This window comes from Quercus robur, chromosome 8, assembly GCF_932294415.1.
Source record: "Quercus robur chromosome 8, dhQueRobu3.1, whole genome shotgun sequence".
Lineage (NCBI taxonomy): Eukaryota > Viridiplantae > Streptophyta > Magnoliopsida > Fagales > Fagaceae > Quercus > Quercus robur.
The window spans coordinates 21,516,992-21,534,945 of record NC_065541.1 but is presented as its reverse complement, the minus strand read 5'-3'; the positions used below and the strand labels follow the sequence as shown (position 1 = coordinate 21,534,945).

At 32.7% G+C, this 17,954-nt stretch overlaps 1 protein-coding gene across 3 annotated transcripts; it reads right to left on the bottom strand.

Moving 5' to 3' along the window:
* Positions 1-1,218: 1,218 nt before the first annotated feature.
* Positions 1,219-15,749, bottom strand: LOC126694976 (putative nuclear RNA export factor SDE5). Of its 3 annotated transcripts, none has more exons than XM_050391548.1 (13): positions 13,424-13,885; positions 10,125-10,756; positions 9,760-9,785; positions 8,848-8,925; positions 7,971-8,008; positions 7,556-7,803; positions 5,603-5,685; positions 5,235-5,291; positions 4,176-4,243; positions 3,986-4,083; positions 3,729-3,799; positions 2,752-2,823; positions 1,219-1,543 (listed from the first exon to the last, which is right to left on the bottom strand). In XM_050391548.1, the coding sequence occupies exons 2-13, from the start codon at positions 10,744-10,746 to the stop codon at positions 1,415-1,417; spliced, it is 1,590 nt and encodes a 529-aa protein (XP_050247505.1). In that variant the 5' UTR covers positions 10,747-10,756; positions 13,424-13,885; the 3' UTR covers positions 1,219-1,414. The 3 variants fall into 3 exon arrangements, with proteins under 3 accessions (XP_050247505.1, XP_050247504.1, XP_050247506.1); XM_050391547.1 differs by lacking the exon at positions 13,424-13,885 and adding an exon at positions 15,574-15,749 and having other exon boundaries at positions 1,248-1,543; XM_050391549.1 differs by lacking the exons at positions 1,219-1,543; positions 13,424-13,885 and adding an exon at positions 15,574-15,746 and having other exon boundaries at positions 2,440-2,823.
* Positions 15,750-17,954: the final 2,205 nt, after the last annotated feature.

Here is a 17,954-nt window from a genome sequence, read left to right as displayed (position 1 = left end):
CAAGAGAAATGAAGTGTAACATGGAAATTAAAGAAGGCATGGGAAGATACGTGGAAAACCCTTTGGAATGGATGAAAAACCACTCGTGAATAAGGGGAAGAATGTCCCTCACTCTTTAGAGCTCTCTATTATGTGAAAATCAAGGTCTTCGTACAATGGTAATGTTCTTCCCAAAGAAAACCTTTTTCTCTACCTCACTTTCCTACCTAAACTTTTTTTCTCTTTCTCTTCGTTTCTCTAGGTTCTTGCTCTAATTGCTCAGCAACATGTCCCTCTTATAGTACAAGGAATGTTGTGAGGTACATTAAGACAAGTGTCAAACCTTTATTCGCCCATTTCAAACCCTAATATAGCTATTGTACTATACTATGACTGGAGGAGAGAGAAAACACGCCAATGTCAAGGTAGTAGAACGAAGGGTGGCTCTACTACTACGTGGGGAGCACACTGTAGACAATGAAAAGGACATTAGGGAAGCTAAGAGTGATGCACGTGTTCACAATAGTGGTCTAGCACAAAATCAGCCAATAAGGAGTGTTCTATAGCATCTGACCATAGGGGGTGCTATCTCCCTTTTGTGCAAGTGTTGGGTGTCCATGTTAAGTACAAATCTCACTCTTCCCCAAGGTGGTCACATCATTGGCATGAGCTGAAGATCCTCTTCTTCAGCCAACACGTCCCTTCCTTTCCTCACAGCTAGCCCACGTGTAGGGTCTGGATCCAGCCACGTTAGCACTCTCACATGCCTTGGCTAGTGTAATATACTACTTGTTTATTAAACAAATCAACTCGACACAACACATTTAACCCGTTTAATTAACAAGTCATGTAAAGATCAATACAAATGACATATTTAATAACTTGTTTGATTATAATAGGTACCTAAATAAACTGTTATCAATTCTCATATATTTAACATTAAAATACATTTACAACCATAAAAATAGTAATAAACATATAATTAAAAAAATTAAGCAATAATAACAAAATATTAATAATAAAAGCTAATTAATTTCTAAGCTAAACAAGTCAAACAAGTCAGAATGTTGAACACAAACACAACCCGTTTATTAAACAGGTCAATTGTGTCGACCTAAATATGATTTGAATCTATTTAGCCACAACCTATGACCTGTTTATAAACGGGTTAGCTGTGTTGAGTTCGCAATTCATGTCAGATTTTGTCATCCCTAATTTGAAATACCTCCTAAAATCACTGGATTTGAAATCAAAGCATTTCAAATCTATTAATTTAAAATCCAAATCCGAATCCAAGTTTCCAAATGCAACCTTTGATTATTTCCCCACATCGTCCCCAGAAAAAACCCCTTGCATTTTAATTGCTTATTACAATTGCCAACGCAACCAAAAATTCCATTATGCCTTCGCTCTGTTGCTCGACTTCCTGATTGTGTCATTTATGGAATACAATCCGCCTTATGATTGAGTCTATTCGTCGCAAACTGAAATTTGCTAGTGGTGCACCTGATTCCACATAGGCAAAGCGGCATTCCATTCGTCTCGGTGTTGCCTCAGGAGTAGACTATCAAATTAGTAAACCAAGGCATAAATTGTGGTAATTAAATTATAACATAAATAAATGCATGCAATTAATTCATCTACTAATTGGACCTGTAATAAGGGGAATGCATTGGTCCATATGGAAGAAAAGTGAAGTGCATTCTTGTGTACTCACCTCTACGTGAGGCCTACAGGCATTCTAGGAGCGATTGGTTCTCACTAGTCCACTCGGGAGACTTGTTGCTTCTTTTTTCTTTTTCTTTTTTTCTTTTTTTGGATTTAGGGAGAGAGAGAGAGAGAGAGACTTGTTCCTAAAGGAGAAAATAATGCATCTTCAAATTTATTCTCACCATTCACCAATAACCATGTTATGATATCGTAGATGCAATATTGTTTCCTCGACTTCCACCATCAGTCATTCGGGTGGGTTGAATATGACGCAATGGACTTGCATTCCCTTTGCCAAGTACTTCTACTATAAATTTTAACAATTCAAATCCAATCCAACCCAAGTTTCAAGGGGGGACAAATCCAACTTACCTAACCTTAAAAAAAATCATACCAAACCCCCCCCCCCCCCCCCCCCCCCCCAAAAAAAAAAAAAACCATATCAAACCAAACCGCTTATCGAGAACCAATGTCTAACATTGAGAAATGTTATGTTCATAATATTTTCATAACAATGTTGTTCATAAATGTTATTACTAACGAGCAAAAAAGTAATTTTAATGATGAGTTTTGTGCTGAAAGGGAGAGGCAAGAGAGAGATGAGAAAGTGGTGGTTTTTTCTAACTATTGGATTTTTTTTTTTTTTTCACAAGTCACTCGTCTACTTAAAAATGTGAGGAAACTTAGTTTTAAGTTTTTAACTACAACTGTCTGGCTTCAATAAGCAAAGAAAAGAAAAGAAGCCATAAGGAATAGAACTCAATTTCACGTTTACGATTATGAGCTCATCGCAATCTAGGAGTACAGTGGCTCACAACAAAATTTTGCTGAGTATCAAATTAAACAGACACGTGGAGTTCCGCACCTACCCCACTGTGTCTCCAGTTTTCTATCTTAACCATTCCTTTTTCATTTCTTTTTAAGAAAAATATATATAATAAGATTTTCACCCAAGTTGTGATTTCCTATTTTCCAGAAGCTTTATAATGATTGGAACTCTCCTAATTTTCTTTATATTCATTTCTTATAAAAACTCAAGTCTTTTGGGTTGATCACATCCACCTGAATGATAATGGTTCCACCATCCTCCTCCTCTGTCCATTTGATTGATTCCTTCTCCAGTTGCTTCAAAATCTGCAGAATAAAATTAAAAACTATAAATGACAGATTTCAGCCTTCTCGTTACTAAGCAGGGTAACATAGGCATAGGGTAACAAAAAGGCATTTCAAGAAGCTCACAATTCCCTTCCAGCATTTTATCAAAAGATATGATGATCCAGACAAAACAATATGAATTTTTTTTTTTTTTGGGATGAATAAAAATTTGTAATATATGACACCTGCACAATATAGAGAGGAGTCACAAGGCTCCCAAGTCACAACATAAAAGTTAAATAATGGGCCCCACACAAATCATGATCATAACAGGTTATAAACAATGACTGATCTAACAGATGCTAAAATTTTCAATCCCTTTGCTATAAATCAATATATTCATTACTATATAGGAATGAAAGGCAAAAGTATCTGACCAAAAAAAAAAATTTCTAAATAACATTTTTTTTCTAATATATATTATTCATCAGAACAATTGAATAAAAAAATGGTTACCAAAATGAATAATATAAGAGCATATCCTCTGCAATTCCTAGAAATTGGGCTTAAGTGGCAATCAATTAAGTTTTGCCTTGTTTTTCTAGTAGCTTCATACTTGATGCAGATGTTTGCCATTTCCTTCACTCCTAAAATAATTCCATTCTTTGCCAAGCCAATAAAATTCAACACAAGCTCATTGACAAAAAATTGAGTTCCATAGACATGGATATTAACATGTCCCATTAGAGCAAGAAATACAAAAATTGAAGTGTTGCTGCTTCAGAGTTTCCAGGAGATTGGTACACTTAACTGAACCCAAAACTAGGATGACCTTAACAAATGAGTTCTAGTTAATAGTTCAAACAAAAATGTAAAAAAAAAACAGCCTCAAAAGCAAATAAAACAGGTTTAAATTGCTTATTGGCTTGAGAATTTAGTCATACCAGTCGTTTCCGAGCCCCTTTTTTGGTATCTTCATTGTTGGTTCCCAATATGACCTTCAGGTATTTAAAACCTGATAAATAAAAATAAAAAAAATAAAAGCAAAATCTAAAGTCTTGTCATCCCCTTTTTGTCTTTTTATTTTGGTCTCTTGAGAAAGAAAGACATGTCTTGAACCAAAGGATTTAAGAAGCAGAATCCAAAGTCATGTCATATATTCTCAAATTAAGAGGATAAATGGAGGAGAAGAATGGCCTACCTTGGATGCCACAAATATTAGTCAAATGAAGCCTCAGTGAGTGTACAGCATCCTTGGGTTCATGGTCATGCAAGTCAAGGGACACTTCATCATCTTGGCTGTTAAATTGAAACTCATTAGTGATTTATAAGGCTATAAACGGGACAGGCAAGTAGGCAACTCAAGAAGAAATGAATTACATTGCACCAACCTGGTTTCAAAAACCTTTTGAGCAGATTTCTCATCTGCCTCTTTGGCCTTCCTGTTAAAAAAGTGTCCCTAGAATTTTCAAACAACAAATAAAACTTAAGGGAAAATATTTATACAAAATTAATGTCACAAAGGCACATCAATTTTTAATAATAACGCCAAAGATGTATACTACTCAACCTTGTCTTTTTAAACTTCTGTTATTGTCCTAAATGGCTAAATCATTTCTCACGTGTACTACCCCTTTCAGGAAAGTTTAATAATAAAAATTTTCTAAATATGAAATGTGATAATTATGATAATTATTAATAAGAATTTATTACGATTGTGATTGTATATAGAACTATAAATTCTAGCATTAGGTGTTTATTATGATTGTGTTTGTTTGTATATTCTACCATTTAAATAAAATATGATGTGCCAACGGCCAAGATTCTAATGAATGGTTCAAAATGTAAAATAAAATTTAAATAAGATTAATATATATATTAAAATAATAACCTGTAAAATTGTAAGTCCTCAAAAATTTATATGGCACACTATCATGAGGTCAACTAAAAGTTAAATTGCTTCAATTTTATATAGATTATATTTCCATAATAAGTTATGTCAGGAAAATTTTACTTTCGAAAATTACATACTAAAAAAAGCCAGAGTATAAATGTGGCATCTTCTAATAACGTCTGATACCTTTTGCCCATTAGTAATTATTACAGCATACAGCCCCGTGGTTAAGGAACAGGATGGGTTGAAGTAGATCCTACTTTTTAATTAATCTAATGGCAATAGAGTAAACTAGTAAGTATAGGTAAAATAGGTATCGTTTTTTAAGATAAGTTTAAATAATTATCAATATATGAATTGGTTCAAAACTAAATTTAATTAAATTGAACCTATCATAATTAAATTAATTTGATTAAGAGCTGGAAATCAATTTTCTAGGAATAAAAGAAAAAGTTTCAAAGTCAAATGAGAATTACTGAACAATGCGATTAGATTTGCAACTATTTTCACCTTTAAGCATCAATAATTCAATATCACTACTATAAAACAAAGATACCTGTTCTCGAAGTTTGTTTGCCCGTACATAATCTCTCTTAACAAATGCATCAACAGCCTAAAAAGCAACTCCCAATGGGGATTAGAATGATCATCATAACGGGGAATTTGCACAACCACAAAAGTGCACATCAAATGAAAATTTCAGTGGAAGTTTGTGGCAATGGTAAACAAGCAGAAAAGTTTACAGAAAGCAATGGTGAGGATATTGTATCTCCCTTTCATTCTTAAAGCAACAAGACCACTATTTTCCACTGATTTGATAAAAATACCTCTGACATACCATTCCTATAAATATTCTACACAGTTGTAGTGAGTACATTTTCCAAGAGCATAAGATAAACTAAAAATATAAAAGGAGGATCTTACAGCTTGGTAGTATTCTTTCATCATAATCCAATATTCCTTTACAGCTTTACGTAGGACCTCATAGCTATTCTCATCGTCTTCATCTATTTCAGAAGAATGTTTATGTGGAATAAGCAATAACATTACAAAATCTATTTGAATTAGAAGTTGAAGAAAAGAAAACAATCCATAACACAAACATAAAAATCATGTACAGTAAAAGAGAAAAATTAAGTCATGAATTAGAGAATGGCTATTCATGTTCTCATTATTATTGGGCAGATAGCCTGATTTGGTATTGAACACATCTCATAGAACAAGATCAGCCATTGTTTCCAAGAAATGTGATGGACTGGCCCAAAGATTAGCATACAACTTCAAACAAGCCTTAGCCCCAAAACTTTGGTGTTCTCTATAGATTCCCAATAGACTAATCATGATCATTTACACGTATTCTTTTTCACTATTCTGTCTTATCCAAAATCATACTCTCCATCATCTCCTTAATTTATATGCCATTTTTAACAACTACTACTACTAATGTTTAATTTTAGGTCTTCCTATACCATTTTTCACTCCCTAGACTTGAATCAAGTCCCTTTTCCTCACCTATGCATTAATCTCTTCTTTACACATGACCAATGCATCTCAAGCAATTCTCCTTTATCTTTTCATCAATAAGAACCGCCCTAATCTTTATACAAATTTCTTCATTTTGAATTCTACCTTTCTTTGTATTTTTGCTTATTCATCTTCACATTCTCGTTTCAACTACACTCAATTTATGGACATGTTACTATCAATCGCCCAACATTAAGCACCATAGAGCATAACTAGTTTTATAGAAATCTTATAGAACTTAATAGGTATTCTACAATCTTAAGCACTTCTCTACTTCATCTACCTTACTTTTATCCAATGATTCACATCCTCTTCAATCTTGCCATCCTTATGAATTACTAATCCAAGATATTGTATGCACCCACTCTTTGGCATCTTTTGACCATCAAATCTTACAAGCCTTCATCTTTGTTTCTACTTTTACTAAACTTTCCATTAGCTCTATTTAATTCCTACTTAGCCAAAAGCTTTTAGATTCTAAAGTATCTCTCCGAATTTCTAACTTGAGATTAACTATACATCTAGTTTCATCCACTAAAACTATATAATCTGCAAACCAAGAGACTTCATCTTGAAATGATGTAGTGAATTCATCCATTACTAGTGAAAAGGAATATGAACTTCAACTTAATGTTCATCGTTGGAGCGAACCTATGTTGATATGAAACTTATCCCACGATTAACATATTGGAGTTAAAACAAAACGCCAACACCAAGAAATTAAAATCTTAAACTATATTAAATTAATATTTGTAAAGGAGATTTAGGGATTAGATTCAATCAAGTGAAGGAGAGTAGAATGATTTGATGTGGCTGGACTTTGGAGAAGTTGATGTTTCCCCTACAAAAGTTCATCTTTGACTTGGTCAAGAAGAATCTAATCCTTAAATTCAATCTATCTTTAAAAGTATATATTGCCAGAAATATCATTGAAAAAGGATAATACAAGTAAAATATCTTTATCCAATAATTAATATTATTCTGATATATCTGAATCTGTCATACTACACTATGACTTGTGTCACACAACCTTTTACATGAAAACATTTACTTTGCATTCTAGAGTATACATTATTAGACTACATTCCAAAATGAGAATGGAACATGGGGAAAAAGAAACTTCATAATTACAACTAAATTCTTTCTTTTTTTTATAAGTACAACTAAATTCAACTTTTTTTTTTTTTTGATAGGTAAGTACAACTAAATTCAACTTGTAGGGCTCAAGTTGTAGAGAAGCAAACACACGAGAATCAACTAATACCTTTCAAATACTATGTTAATGTCTCTATAAAATAATCTGTGAGATAAATTACTCCCTCATAACGCAAAAATAATAATCAAACTTCATACCATCTTTAGTAACTTCTATTGGCCGCACAGTAGCAATCTTATGCTTTGTAGCAGTGTCTGTAAAAGTTTCAACCACAGGTTTACCAAAAGGTCTCGATCTCCTCACTGGATGAATTCTTTTGGGCACTTCCTCAGATCTTTCAGGAACAGTGAACAATGCTTCTAAAAGTTCCTTCTGAAGAACAAGTCTTTCTTTGTCTTTTTTTGATGACACTTTTAATTTTTTTGTCATATTTCTAGCTCTATCACTGCATAGGCAAAAACAAAAACAAAAATAATAATAATGAGATTTTGATCTATGCAAAATGAGAGGACGATCAAATAAAAAGTGACCTTCCCAAATCAGATCCTTTCCTTAGCTATATCCAGTCCCCAGGAGTGAGCTAGTAAATTAACAAAAATGGCAAGAACGCACCGGCGGGATGAATCTAGGTCTTGGCATTCATCTGAAGACTGTTAAAAGAATATAGATCAGAAGAGATAACAAGAAAATTAAGAGGTTGTTAATCATCATTTTGTCTTTTATGCCAGGTTTGAGTTAACTTTTCAAAAGATGATATTAATGTCCAAAGAAGGTAACCATATAAGTATAAACAAAATAATAATAGTAATAATTTACAGCTGCTTTACAAATAGAAAAGCCAAGAAGCACAAATAAATATACAAATTAGTATACTAACAGTGAACTTCAGTATAAGCAAACAGTAACAGCCATAGGCCCATAGCTCATTAATTAATTATCATACTATCAGATATTGTTGTGTGAAAGACCTGATGGAGACCATTGTTGTAGATATAATAGAAATAGTGTTCATGTTCTACAAAAGATGATTAACGTCTTATCAGTGTCAAAATTGAAAAATGGGACCTCAAGTTTAAAAATCCCATCTCACTTAGCAAGCACGGAATTCAGAAAGATTAATGTACTGGATACATTTAACTACTCAACTTAACAAAATATCCAAAATACTATATTTCTCCACTACATTGGTTCTCTTTGTCACCATCACATCAAACAAGGAATGAAGCTCAAAGTTGAGAATATAGGTGCAGCATGTACATATTCATAAACGTTCTGCTAGCAATCATCAAGGTTAAAGTATAAGTGATTTTGGGATTTGAACTTGACAATAGAAAGGCTCCATGCAGTACAAACATATTAAGGCACCAGTCACTAGGGAAATGAGAGAAGAATCATCATCACATCCAAATATTATATAATTTAATTTCATAAATAATCACATATCTAGATTGGAATTGGGTAGAAGCATAAAACTACTAGTAAAGCTTACTTTTTTGCCAGCTAAGTCAATATCATCATCATGCTTCTCCAACGTTGAAGCTGACAAGTCAAGAAGTTTCTCCATGCTCTACATGGTCAGCAAAATCATTCTTCAAGATTGTTGAGTTAAGCAAAATATTGAAGGATTTATATACTAACAGTAACATTTTAACCCAAATAAAAAATAAAAAACTCAAAATGCTGATCTTCTAATAATGATCTGCTATTCATATAAAGAGCAGAAAAAAGGTAAAACGTTTATGTTCATAATGTGAACATGGGGGAAAAATGAAAGACTACTCTCATTGGCATCCTGCAATGAATATAAGATATTTCATACTCTAAAGTTTGAAAGATGTAGTCTGAATATTTTGAATAAGTTTTTCCAGCTCATGTTAATTTTAAGTGATGCACCACAAATTACAATTTTGGTCCGTGATTTGCCATCAGCAGGATTAACAACAACAATTTAGTCTCAACTTTATGGTTATACTACATGGATGAAGTTAATGTTGAGACATTTAATCATACCAAACATCTATTCAATTAGAATATATGAATATATATATATATATATATGTATGTATGTATGTGAGTAATTATTAAATATCTCTAGCCCCCATACAATGAAGATGTAAAATTTAGAATGTATTATGTATTCTTTTTTGTCTTTGTTGAATAAAATTATTTTATTTATCAAAAGATGTGTGTATGCACATGTGTGCGTGTGTATTCATGACCCAAAAAGCCAAGGTGCATGTGTGCCTGCCCACACAGAACATCTGACCCCAAACCATACTGGTTAGTGCTTCCAGATGAATTCAAGAACTTCTTTCAAAGTGTAAGAGAGAAGATTCAATGTGGTGCATATAAATCATTATCCAAAAAACCACCTTAACCTTTAAGTGAATTTGCGCTATACCTTTTGCACATCATGACCACAAAAGCCTGCAAATTCAACAAAATGCCTGATTAAGCATCATATCAAACGCTGCAAGTGAACTTAATAAGGAAAACAACAATACCTAATAATAATCTCCGATGCATACAAGAAAAATAGTAATCATTTTATCTGCTTTAATAATATTTAATTAAAAGCAGAAAAGTGTATTTTAAATTTTATATATATATATATATATATATATTAAATTTAAATGTCAGGAAAACTGGACATATTCCTTCTCTGAAGCTACTTCAGACACACATACAAACTTTAATGGAGAATTATTAATTTGCTGGCAGGAGTAATGAACGGCAGAAATGGTTAATGCAACAAGAAAAATTTACCAAGAACTTCTTGGATCACATTCACGTCTAGCTGGAAACCATCTCCAAGCATTTCAATCATAAATTCCTCAACATCATCACATGCAGTGCTGCCATTTCTTGCTCTCATACTTGGCAGAACTTCCTCACTCCATATCTCAGAAACAGGAAATTCTTTTGCATATAATTTAGGCGGTTTTGTAGCTTCAGGATATTCTTTAGTTACTGGCCTCGACATAACATAATCTTTTGCAATGACACCTGAAACAGTACCTATTGATACAGGACGCACTTTTGACTTCAATGCTCTGGTATTTCTTCCTGCATGATTAGACTTCTGACAAAATTCATCAGCTGACATTTCTGAAGGCATTGCACTTTCACCATCCAATTCAAATGACACTTCTGAAGATGTTGAACTTGCACACTTAAATTTATCTTTAGATGCACAAGCAGCAATGACAGGGGTACTTTTACTTGAAGCACAAAGAATTTCACTAGCCATATCTGCATTGCGCCTTGCCTGGCAATAAGCAGAGGCTATGTCCTCAAGAGAAAATGCAGAGCCAAAAACTTCAAGCAAACCCTCTAGGTCCCTTTTTTCAGCATCAAAAGGTGCATTGCATGAAGTAACTCCTTGCATTTTATAAAATCTTCAAAATGAACAAGGAGAACAAAATGTCAGTTAGAAGGAATTCCACCAGATGAGAAGAGATTGATAGAACTAATTCTATTCTTGCATAACTGTAATTTTCAGGAAATGTCAACAAAAAATCCCATCTCCATCAACATTAAGCGTGCATTTTACTCATCTCTCCACTACTGCCAAACAAGAAATACTATTTTCTTTAATGTACCATCCAATAATACAACCTGATTAGAATATATATAAAATTGCCAACCCAGAAATTTCTTCAATTAGAAATATTTCTTGTAGAAAAATACATAACAATAGATCAACTAAACTACGAAAGTCTTTATTCAATTATCTGGAACAGAGGACACATACATACATTACTACCGTATGGAGTCCTCTACTCTTCTTACATTATTTCAACCCCTTGGTATTCAGATAATTTATTAAAATATCAGACAAATCATATAATCAGAAGACAAATTTACCTCCACTACCCACAGCTTTTCTCTTTCCTCTTTTTTTTTTTTTAAACCCTACACTTTTTTTAATTTTTAAACAGGTGAAGGACAGACAGTCGGGCACTCAGGCAACAACAATAGAAAGAGATACCCATTGAAAAAGAATTATCATTATTCATGTAACATAACAAACAGTGTAGTCAAAGCCACTAGGGCAGCTTTAAATCTTTGTGGCAAGACTCCTTTAGTGAGGCACCTGCCTTTGGGGCCTAATTAGGCAACTGAGCGCCTTAAATAGACTGTAAGGTGCATCAGGCAAGACTCAACGAAATCAAGCCAAAAGATTAAAGGCCATTTCATATTTTGGCATAAAAGGGTCTGTAATTCAAGCTAGTGGGTGCCTCTCTTGCTTTCTCCTCTCTCTCACCTCTCTTTCTTTCTGCATCAATCTAGATTTTTTTTTTTTTTTTTTTAATTTCAATCATATAATATTTTAGCTTTGATAGTTCCCCTTTTTTTTTCTTGAAACGTTTTATAAAAAAATTGTTGTGAATTCTATTCCTAGATTAATTAATAGAGCCTCCTACCAATTTGAAATTTTCAAACAGCTCCTAATGAACATTACATATGCATCAAATTAGGCTAGGAACTCAGAACCAGTCAATGAGTTATAAGAAAGAGAAACAACTCATGTGTATATGCTATCAATATATACAAAGCCTGCAAAGCAAAAAAAAAAAAAAAAAAAAAAAAAAAAAAAAAAAAAAATCAATAATCAGCAACTTCTTTATTTGTGACATACAAAAGGACAATGCATACCAAATGAAAAAAAGGTAATACAAACCAAATATAACATGGATTTTCAAACAATAATTCACTAATACCAATAGTTCAAAAAACAAAGCATTGAAAGGGTCAAAGGTCCAATTAGGTCAACTAGGATCAAACTGTGACATCAGCATAACATGATAAACACAATTATTAATTTATACATTAGACATATAACATAAGATATAGAATAATAATATAGAGATTAAATAATAGACTAATACATTATAATATATAGTATGTCAATAAATACTATGTTTATATTCCATATTTATATGGGGACACAAATAAAATTTTTGTTAAAGGTCATAATACAAATTTGTTACAAAGTTACTATTGTTGAATATTTAAATATATAATTAAGGAATATAGGGAAAAAAATTGAATTGTTGTGGCTGATTTTTTTTTTTTTTAGATACAATAGGATTTGAAACAAGGCACCCACTCCATGATGATTGCTCCTACTATCAAGCCAAGACACCAAAAGATTCTTTTTTGCTGTGGGTAGGATTCAATCCCAAGTCTCTTGTTCGATAACCAACAATAGACTTAACAAATTGAGCTAATTGTAACCAAAAAAATTTGTAGCTACTGAATTCAAAGGTGGCTTACAATTCAACCCATCCGATTTTTAAACACTGCTATCGACTATAATTTGTGACGGTACATGCTATCATTAGCAATTATAAAGGGTTATGTTATGTTGAAAAAACATTATCCAATAACAAAATGGTCAACAATTTTGAAACATCCAAAAAAGGAAATGTAAATATATATAAATTTGGTGTACGAGAAGTTTCGCAAAAGAGTGATAAATACGAGGTTGACTAGACATAATTGAGTTTCTGTTTTGGGACACGCCATTTTCTCAATATCCAAAACAGAGGATGAAAGAAAGACACATGTAATCAAAATGTGTTAAAAAAATACACAAAAATTCTAGAGGAATTTCAATTAGCAGTTCTTATAACCTAAATGGAGCTTTTCTAAGTTTTCAGAAAACACAAGAACAAGATACATCACAACACTCAAGGTTTTCCATTTTTAATCTTTTTCTCCAGTTCCCTGTAAACAGAAAAGATTGCTTAAGACACTTTCAAGAAAAAAGATGAGCAAAATGTGTGCCAAGCCCAGAGTCAGAATAAATTTCATTCATCAGTAAATTCAAATAAAAGCAAATCTCTTTTTCTTTATTTCATAGGACACACGGCAACAGGAAACAACAAACTCAAAACTAAAATGTGACTCAAAATTGACAATTAGATATTGTTTAAAAATAGTTTTCATCATCACAGATTTTACCACTAATTAAACCCATTTCAAGCTCATACAATAAGATAAAGCAACTAAAGGTGATAGAAAGAAAATGGCAAGGAAGAGAATAAATAATTGCTTACTTGAAAATTTAGTGGTGTGAGAGCAATGGAACAGAAAGCTCTCTCTGTGCTCAAGGCAATGCTTCTCAAGGAATAAGATGGAGTAATAGGAGTCTAAAACCCATTTGTAGAGTTGTTTGGTGAAGTATAGGTGAAACACTAAAACTGATCATTTAAAAATTAACTAAAAGGAAATGCATGACCAAAAAGAGTCCCTTCTGGAGCAAGTTAGTTCGTATAAACAACAAATGTGATCTTCTCAAGCAATCTAATAAAGAGGTGGCACATACACTCCTTTGCAATAACATGTTTTCCTTTTCTTATTTTATTGATAAACTAGAGAGGATGCCCAAAAAAAACCCTCAAATGAAAATGGATGGAAGATAGAAGATTAGAATGTGAAAATAGCTTTAAAATTCATAACATGACTCAACCTAAACTTGCATTAATATAAATTAATAACACCTAGCTGTGTACATCTCCTGTGTACTATATCTTTTCATCAATAAAGTAATTACCAAAGAGAATTAATAACAAATAGTCGATATTTGAATCTTTAAGACATTAATTTGCTTATGTGAAGACTTGATCCAAACTTAGGAAAATAAAATGTAATTTACAAATTGTTGGATGTATATAGCTGAAAGGGGAAAAATTAATGGTTGGCATTATTTCTAGCAATAAACAAACCCATTTTAAGCTCATCAGATTACAATAAGCAGCAAATAAGGATGATAAAGCAATGTATAGGAATAAATACAGAGATTACTTGAAACTAGTATTTAAAGTTGTCCTTTTTGTCCCTACATATGTTGTAAGCAAGCAAATCGTTAGTGATACTTAAAACTAAAAAGAGGCAACAAAGGATTTAAATGTTGACTTTAACATCATTTTTCCAATGATTTAGGAAAAAAAAAAAAAAAAAAACCACAACAGAAAACGAGTTTAAATCTTCTTTCCATTTTTTTTTCTACTAGTTTCTTCCATTCTTTCCATTCTATTTTTAACAAAACAGGGCCATAAGGACAGAAAAGAAAGTTTTATTACAAAATACAAATATGCTGAATTCATCTTAGTTTAAAACAAATTCCAATCATTGACACTGTTTTTAGCAGTAGTCAACAAAACAATCTTGATGGATGAATAAGGAGAATATATCTCATCTTGCCCTGCACTATTCACAATGGCAAGCTTAAAAATTAATCAACCCACAGATTTAAAGCACTATTCACTCAAAAATTCATTACAACAGAATAGAATGGACAAATTTCCTTCTTCCGTCCCTTTCATTCAATTTCTCACCAACCAAACAGAGTACCAAGGTAGACTAAATCTAACTGTGGCTAAACAGTTGTGCATAGCATAAAAGAAATTGCAATCATGGCCAAACTCATAGTACTAATATTAATCTACAGATAACTATGACATCGCTGAAATATCTAACGATTGAAATCTTCTTCCTTTTCTTTCCAAACATATTCCAAATAACTATACAGAAAATTAGGGGAAAATAAACCAACCTACAAGGAGAAGAAGAAGAAGCACACTAACATGGAAGAAACTTCAAACATTAGTTTTTTTTTTTTCAACCTTTTGTATTTTCATTACTTTCCACTCCATTTCTATCATTTTTTCCTTCATTTTCTTGCCAAACAAGCATCACACTAAGCACAAAGTCAAAATGTAATCAAGACGCTAAGAAACATAAGCCCAAGCATCAGCATTGGCCTTAACAACAATCAAAGCCATACAAACTCCTCAGAACAGAATAAATTAGCAAACACTGATGATGGAAGTAAAAGCAGCGTGAACGAGTGGAATGACACAGTGCTTAACCCTAAAATACTCAATAGTTTCCTTCCTTGTGTTTTCTTTCATTTTTCTCAACAATCAAACAGACTGAACACATTTTGAAAAGCGGTTTCTATCATTACGAATTGTTTTCAACGACAACGGAACGAGAAAATTCTTTCCTTTCTGGTCCGTTTCTTGTTATTTTCTCACCAACCAAACACGCCTTACATTCAAAATGTGATGAACTTAAGCAAATTCTATAATAGCGTAGCCATTGATATCAGCGTTGATGGAACTGAATTTCATTTGGAAAGACTAATAAGCGAGTGATGTAGTTGAAAATCCAATGCAGATGAAGTGAATGAGAGATTGCTTACATTGAGATTGAGCGCTGAGAGACAGAGAGAGCAATCGTCAGTCACACACACAAAAGTTCTCTCACTCTCTCACTAGCTTGATGGTTCTGGGAAAAGCGAGAGTGAAATGTGAGAGTGTGAATGACAGAAAGAAAGAGAGAGAGGAATAGTAGTATTTATAGGAGGAGGCGTGTGCTTGCTTGCAGTGATTTGTCTATTCATGGCAGTACTGACAAAAGTATTATTGTCTAATTCAATTTGTGAACTTAATTTAAAATAATAAATTTTTTATTATTAATAAAATTCTTCTCAAAATAAAATTTAAAAATAATAAATTTTAATCAAATTGAAATTGCGAAAGCGCCACTTTTGCCCTGGCGCTGTTTTAGCGGCAAACGATTTGTCAGGGTCCTCCTTTCACGCGATATAGAAGGAGGTGCTCAACACGCACATTTTGCAAAGCCTATTCCTCTTCTTCTTATTTTCTATTTTTCTTTTCTTTTCTTAATTTTTAGTTTTAAAAGGGTACATTAAATTTATATAACAAATTATCAAGTTCTTTTTTTTTCTTTTTATATAATTCAGATAGTTACAAGAGTGAGAGAATTTTTTTTTTTTGGAGAAATAATGAGAGAAATTTTGAACCTTAAATATTATAGAAACACCAAAAAATACCTATCAATTAAGTTACAAGACTTTTAATAATAAATAATCAAACTCGAACATACTACAAATCTTATTAGTGAATGTTTGACATCAACTTATTTAACTTTTTTCCATTACTTTTTACTCAAAGTATATTACTTTAAAAAAGTAATAATAAAAGTTTTAAAATGTGTACATAAAAGTTAAAAGTTAAACTAAACTATAGGCAAACGAACATAGAACAATTGTAGAAATTGTTTATAAAGTTTTAATAAATGAGGAGGATCATATAATAAAAAAGAAAAAAGAAACTATTTAAGATGAGAAGACGTCTACAACACTTTCATAACAAATCACTAGTAGTAAATTGTTGTTGATTCTAATTTAAACTCATTGCTAAAATTACTTTTTTATCCACTAGTAGCAATTTGTTACTTAATTTTTTTTTTTTTTTTTTTTTTTGGAGAGAGTTTCAACCTATGACATTCGTTCCTGATGATAGCTCTTTATCATTAGACTAAGACAATAATCAAATTTTTGGTGTAAGCGAGGATTGAACCCCAGATCTCTTATTCAACCATCAGATACTTTACTAATTGAGCTAACTGGAACTTATTGTTACTTAAAATTTGTTGTGAAAAAAGTTATAAAAATATTGTGTACATAATATTTTTCATTTAAGATACATAATTTCTAAGCAAACAAATATGTACAAATGGTTACTTTCCTATGCAAGCAGAAAAAGTTATGTTCACTGTTTTAAAAACAGGATCGAACCAACCAGTTCAACCACAAGACTAGTCTAGTCCAATAAAATCCCTCAAAAGAGTCAAAACCAATAAAAACCGAGTTGAAATGATAACCGGGGCACAAACTGATCATTTGAAACTTTTTTTTTTTTTTTTTTTTGGTAAACTTGGATTATATTAAAAACTAAGAGAACACAAGTCTGTTACAACAAACAGCCTCCTTATCAGCAAAGAGAGGCTCAACCACCACAGGCGATGGGTACAAAAAAACAACAAAAGAGGAGACAGAGCTTCCTCCAAATCTAGCAAGTGCATCCGCGCATTGGTTCGCTTCACGGAATGTGTGGACTATCCTCTTGTTGGGTATGTCTTTCAACAGGTTCCTACAATCAGATAGTAGAGGTTCCATTAATAGATTAGTCGAGCTATTATTCGTAAGCATAACCACACTCAATGCATCCATCTCAACTATCAAGTTATTAATTTCAAGCTCTTTGGCAATGGTCAGACCATCCCTAAGAGCCCAAAGTTCAGCTATGAAAGTGCTGGTATTGCCAAGGGGCCTTGTGTAGCCTCTTATCCAATTGCCCTAGTGGTCACGGATAAGACCCCCTCCCCCCACTTTCCCTGAGTTACCCAGAGCAAACCCATCAAAGTTGAGTTTCATCCAGCCCATAGGGGCTTTTCCCACGCAACTAGTATCACTGCCTTCGTTCTGTTCAGCCTTGATTTAGTTCCAATGGAGAAGATTTCAGCGCCATCTCTGATGCATTTTGTAAGAACCATATTATCTACAATTCCAGTTCTAAATATGAAGTTATTTCGACCAAACCAGAGGTGCCAGAGGCCCATGGGGAAGAGAGTTTTCCACGGTATGCCCAAATGGTTGGAGGTTGTTTTGGATTTGTAGTTTGCCTCTATCCATTTCCCAACAGAATGGCCAAAGGAGCTTCTGAGGCTTTAAGGGACCTTAAGGCATTGCCAAAACCTTTGAGCTATGTCGCATCC

What these genes read in the sequence shown, in the direction of transcription:
- LOC126694976 (XM_050391547.1), bottom strand. Translation starts at nt 10,746, where the DNA reads ATGCAAGGAGTTACTTCATGCAATGCACCTTTTGATGCTGAAAAAAGG. An exon ending in CAAAAGGTTTTTGAAACCAG is followed by an intron (nt 4,084 to 4,175) that starts GTTGGTGCAATG and finishes TCAATTTAACAG; the next exon opens with CCAAGATGATGAAGTGTCCC. An exon ending in GTGGAACCATTATCATTCAG is followed by an intron (nt 1,544 to 2,751) that starts GTGGATGTGATC and finishes CTAATTTGATAG; the next exon opens with TCTACTCCTGAGGCAACACC.